This window comes from Atta cephalotes, assembly GCF_000143395.1.
Source record: "Atta cephalotes unplaced genomic scaffold scaffold00001, whole genome shotgun sequence".
Classification (NCBI taxonomy): Eukaryota; Metazoa; Arthropoda; class Insecta; order Hymenoptera; family Formicidae; genus Atta; species Atta cephalotes.
In genome coordinates, this window is record NW_012130065.1 from 14,430,440 (window position 1) to 14,436,317 (window position 5,878).

The window sequence follows — 5,878 nt, forward strand, 5'->3', positions numbered from 1 at the left end:
GGAGGAGGAGGAGGAGGAGGAGGAGGAGGAGAAGAATCAGCGAGAAGCAGAAAGGGAGAAGAGGCAACGTACAGCGACAGGGAATATCTTAAAAGTGGATAAAGCCGGTAAGTGAGAGAGAAAGAAGAAACCTGGTGAAGGGTGAGAGGGTGGCATGCCAGGAGATGAGGATGATACGCTGGTCGGCCATTACATTACGTGCGGGGGTTATGCTTCACAGAGGAATGAAGAAGAAAGAGACTGGGACAGACAGAGATAATGAAAGAACGAGAGATGGAAAGAAAAGAGGATGTTACATGTGTGTGCTATACGCCATGACACACACACACACATGTACATGTACAGAGAAACTGTTTTAATGTGTGTATAGGGTGCACACAAGCGCGCTGAGAATAAGAGGGAAGGGGTAGAGAAGGGACCGAAGGTGGCGCGAACGGGAAGAAGCAGTCATTGAAGGGTGGGGGACAGGGGGCCCGAGCACCGGGATGCGAAGGAGCGAGAAAAGGACAGCAGCGAGGAAGAGTTCACGGAAAGGAGAGGGAGCTGCGCGGGACCAACGGGGACGGCGCGGAGAGAACAGAAGAGTAAGGAGGAAGGCAGAAGGGGGGGAAGAGTAGAATTCTGACGGAGCGGTGGGGGATGAGTCGTCGAGTAGTGTGTTCCCACGGTTCGAGCCTCAGCACAGCCGTTCAGTATGCGGGTCAAGGAAAGGTTACCCTCCTCTGTGTGCGTGCGCGCGCTCGCGCGCGCCTCCTCAGTCCTCACGGTGCCCCATACTATCGCATGTATACGTCACTACACAGTATACGGTCGCTCTCTCGCTGTGACTCTATCGTAGACGGAAAGAGATAGTAAGAGAATAAAGGTATGGACGGAAGGGCAAGGGAGACAGGTAGAAAAAGATGAACGAAGAACCGAGGAAAAAGCTGAAGACGAGACGGCAGAGGGGAAACTGCAGCCGTGGACGTCGCATGACTATACCATTAAGTCCTATGTACAAAGTAAAAGAGAGAAATAGAGAGAGAGAAAAAAACCGCCACAATCTGAGAAGAACGTGAAGAAGGATGTAGAAAGACAGAATAAATGGTGATGATAAAGGAAGAGATGAGAAGAAGACAAAACGGGATCAAAGAGGTTGGGAAGCTAGTCGAACTGTATCACGCGGATTATTCACGATCGTTTGTTATCGCGAAAGATGAAGATGAAAGATGCATCTAGGAACGTGTATTCTTCAAAGAACATCGACGAGTTGCATCCCCATGTGATCGCGCATTCTACTTTGTGGTTAGGCTACAACAGAATCGCGACTATGCCATAATTACCACCGGGGGATAGGTCATGCGCTGACGAGGGCGAAGGAGGACAGAAGGAAGAAGAGGTGGAGAAGGATTGGCTCTGTTCTTCGGTCAGCTATGGAAATCCCATGCGCGTATCAGACTCGGTGTCTCTCTGGAAAAGATGAAAGAGAGAAGACGACTTCTCTCTCGTCTCTTCTCTTCCTCCTCCACCTCTCTTTGCGACTCTTGTACCATCAGATGCGAGGATACCGCGCCACGTTCGAGACGAGTGCGTTCTTTGACCTTTGCCTGTTATTATGCGGTTATTTAAACGGGATCGAACCGGAATGATATCACCAAGTGTAAAGAAAATTGAGATTCAATTCTTACATTTGTCGGAAAAATATCTAATTCATGTGCCATATACTTATATCATTAGAAATTATTTTCATAAAATTTAAAATATAAATTTGAACACATCTAATTTTATATTAATTTTAATTCAACAAAATGAAATGTCAAAATATGACAGGTATTTCGTAACACTCTATCATTTCCTGTTTGGGTTTCTTTTTTTAATGTTAAGCGAAATCGTCCGATGCTCTCACCCTCAAAAGACGAGAGATCGTAATGTCGATGCATCGTCATAAGTATTTAGGCATCACACGCACGCACAACCGCACGCGGGCCCCAAAATTTCAATGGGGCGTCCAACGGCCGTGATTCTTCCACGTATCACGAGCGATATCCCACGAGTCCGGTGAGACCCGTCACCTCGAAATGATTGTTATCGTCCTTTCCAAGTATACATGAATATACGCTATACGACTGAAAACGAGTGTATCGTAATTCCATTCCCGCAATCTGTGTAATCATCTACGATCGGGGCGTGTAAAAGCGGCATGCGTCAGCCATTGTCGCGTGCACGTAGAGTATAATCAAGGTTAACATCGATCAAATTCCGTTACATTCATGTAACGATATTTTTATTCATTAGATTTGAACGTCGAATGGTTTAAAGATTATATAAAAAAAATTATCCATAATGAAAATGGCGTGTACACGTAATGTGCAAGCGCATTGTAGTTGACGTATGTTGCGTGTCGTGTCATCGTAGTGATTGTATCGTATTAAAATGGTGCACGAAATAATACGCAATGAAGAACGACATATATATGACTGACATCGCAAAGGAATTTTTTACACATAATTTATTGTACTTGTTACATTTTTTTACAAGTCGCGGAGTATTTATAGATATTATATGTATAATATGATAAATATTATAAATTTCTTAAATCATTGACAATTAAATATTTGATGATTTTTTAAAAGATCGAACAATCTAAAATTTCGATTCGCGAATTCGAAATCAAGTTATTTTTGAATTTAATTGTCAGCATTGTATGTAACGTTCTCGGGAACGTTACAAACACGCATAGTTTGCGTAGTGCGTTCACTGCGTTCACCGTCGTCGCGAGAAACTCTCGATATTCATCGCCGGAGAACTTACGACGATGTATATTTCGTAGTGCGGGAAAATCTGCGCCATTCCTCCTTTCACAATCGTGCAACTTTGAGCCTCGCGACGGCACCAATTCTAACGGGGACGGCGCTCGAAACGACTCGAGAAATATGATGAAGGAAACGAGAGAAGCGAAAAATCCAAAATTGTTTAAACATATTTTAAATGTCAAAAAGTCGTGAGAAAGAGATTATAATTGAATGAATTATCGTTATAGGAAAGTCAATTTCAAATTGATTGAAAAATCATAAATTGATAGCTACTAGTACAAGATTGAATCATTCCATATGTATGGTCTGTCTCATATGTATTATGTATTTTTTTCAATTCATTATAAAACATTGAAAAATATATATATAAAGATAATAAGATTATTAAGTGAATTTTATTGAAAAATCACAAGAGAGAGAGAGAATGAAGCGACCATGAATAAGATTCAAACTACGAACTCTGCTGCAGCTAACGAAACAATTAACCTCGGTCGTAGAGTAATTAGATGATTGAGTTAACTTCAAACCCCGAGTTAACGCGACCAGTCCGAGATTCGAGTCGAGCGTGACGAGATATCTTGAAATATATGACATTCGCGAGTCATTATTATATATTATTAATTATTTAACTACGATAATAATAAAAAATAATAATAAAAATAATAATAAAAAAGAAACAAAATATTTCCTCAGTTTAATATTAATGGTAAACATTAAACGCGAAAAAAATTGAAATCTCTCGAAATTATTTCTATACAGTTTGGTGAATTCATTGAAAAGATCTATGATAAAGATAAAAAATATCTTAAAATACTTATTATACAATACTTATTATACAATCGATGGAATATTTTTATGAAATATCCTTACATTTACTAAAGGAGAATTTTGCTAAAGAGAGAAGTTGGATTGAAACTACACGAATGACTTTGAGAAAGCGCAGAAATATTCGGAATTCGAATTCCGGAACGTTGCCAAACGGCGGATTAAATCGGAAAATTCAACAGCACATCGAATCTTGGCATAGCGAGCCAAGAAAGAAAAAGAGAAAGAAATAAAGAGGGAAAGCTAGTAAGTGAGGAAAAAGAAGAGGAGAGAAGCAATGTGGAATCTGGGAAGGAAGAAAGAACGATTGGCACCTCGGAAACTGCCTCGTTAGAACGGAAAGCAATCGGGGAGCTTCAAATTCCACTTCGTCCTTCTTTTTCGCTGCACACTCGTAAAAGCATTACGAAGATATGTGTATATGATAAAATATACAACGGGTACGCATACTTATAACGCCGGCGCGTACGCATCTTTAAGTTAGCAGTAAGTTAACATTACATTACACAGTACGCAAATGGAATTATTAAAATTCTTAACGTCAAATTATTCACAAAACAGAATTTACGTTTATACATTTAAACTTGATTCCTTCTCCTCAAACTTTTGCGACAACATTTAAAAAAAATTGAAATGAATCATCATCTTATTCCAGTTAAGAGTTCTAACATCTTGCAAGAGAATGAAATGATTCCAAGATACTTTGTGTAGGAGTTACTAGAATCGTGACGTGGATCCACGAGCTGCTGGCTGGCGTATATTTTCGAAATCGCGCCGAACGATAATTTACGATAGGTATGCGCGTAATTATTATCGCGCGCGTACATGCACACGCCACGGCGGCGGTGCATACAGAAGAGTGGATGTACCGTGTCGGGGCCCAGGAATTTAGTTGGCGGTTGTATGGGGCGGCGCAATGTACACATATACACGACACATACAAACAACATGTACACATTACCAGCGAACATGTAGGTATTAGGCGAAAGCCGCGTATGTATATATACTCACATGCATTCGTTGGGTCGATTGCAGTGTCCGTGTTGCTCGTCGCATCCGGGCAGGCAGCGGGCTGAAATGAGTAAGAAAAAATCCAAGAGGTTAAGGCAACTCTCGGCGAGAGGTCGATCGCGTCCCTCACGACTGCACGAGCGGCGAGCGGTGAATACGGTGTATATAGGTACGATATGTCTGATGGCATGCATACACGCGTACGGTAGTTCGTCCTTCTTTATACGTTTCAGGACGTAAAATACTTTTTTGCTGTAAATTATTTCAGCATGTGATGCAGTGATGATGGTCATTGGTATTCTTTAGTGCCATTTTGAGTACGGCATACCCGGTTTTCTTTCCCAATGTTTTTTCCATTGCTAAGATACATAAAGATTCGCTTGATATCGTTAATGTCGAATTTGCCGATTCGATTGAAAATAAATTCTTTACAATATGTTTATTTTTATGAAAGTTACAAGCAATTGAATTGGATATACCATAACAAAGTATATCATTCTTGTAATGTGGCACAGAAGGATCAAAATCACAGAATTAGAGGAATAGTCCAATTAATTCCTTTTATTATTGAAGATTGTGCATTATTTTATTTGTATTTTTAGCTTTATTTTTAAGTTTACTTTTATTATACTTTTATTATACTGATACGTTTTCAGTTTGATAAACTTTACTGTTCCTCAGTATAAGAATTAAAATTGAAAACACTAATACAGGAAACGAAATAATTAACAGGTGGTGGTACCGCGTGAAAGACGTATATTCCATTTCCTTATCGGACAAGTAAACCGCAAACAAATGACTCGGTCGAATTTGAGGGGGAGACATGTAACGGCAACCCCGGATGCGGGTCGTTTAAAAGGTGAGGAGAGTGACACGCATCACGTGCGGTAGCTTTACTTCTCGTATCGTTTCGGTAACCAATCGGCTAATTTCTTTGGCGATTATACATAACTAGAAAACTGGATGACTATCGGCCAATTATAGAGAGAGCACGAACCTCTTCCCCTTCTTCACATACTGTTTTCGAACTAGATGTCCTCGCATCGATGCGTGACACAATTTCATTACTCTTGCGATTTATCGCTGGCAGCTCGCGCCGCGTGCAAGTATGCGAGGAATTGATAGTCGCCCGTTTGGATTCCTTCCTCCGTTACCTTGTTAATCCAGGGAGACAAAAACACGATAATCGACTAAGATTTTGCATATCAATAGAAGAAAAGATCGATAATATTAAGCCTAGAATTTGTATA

At 40.4% G+C, this 5,878-nt stretch overlaps 1 protein-coding gene across 1 annotated transcript in view; it reads right to left on the minus strand.

Annotated features, from left to right (window-relative positions):
- Positions 1-4,624: 4,624 nt before the first annotated feature.
- The window catches only part of LOC105618974 (neurogenic locus protein delta-like), a 41,861-nt gene continuing 40,607 nt past the window's right edge, over positions 4,625-5,878 (minus strand). The window contains exon 4 of the mRNA XM_012200508.1: positions 4,625-4,689. Coding sequence (XP_012055898.1) covers positions 4,625-4,689 — 65 coding nt within the window. The remainder of the gene's footprint in view (positions 4,690-5,878) is intronic.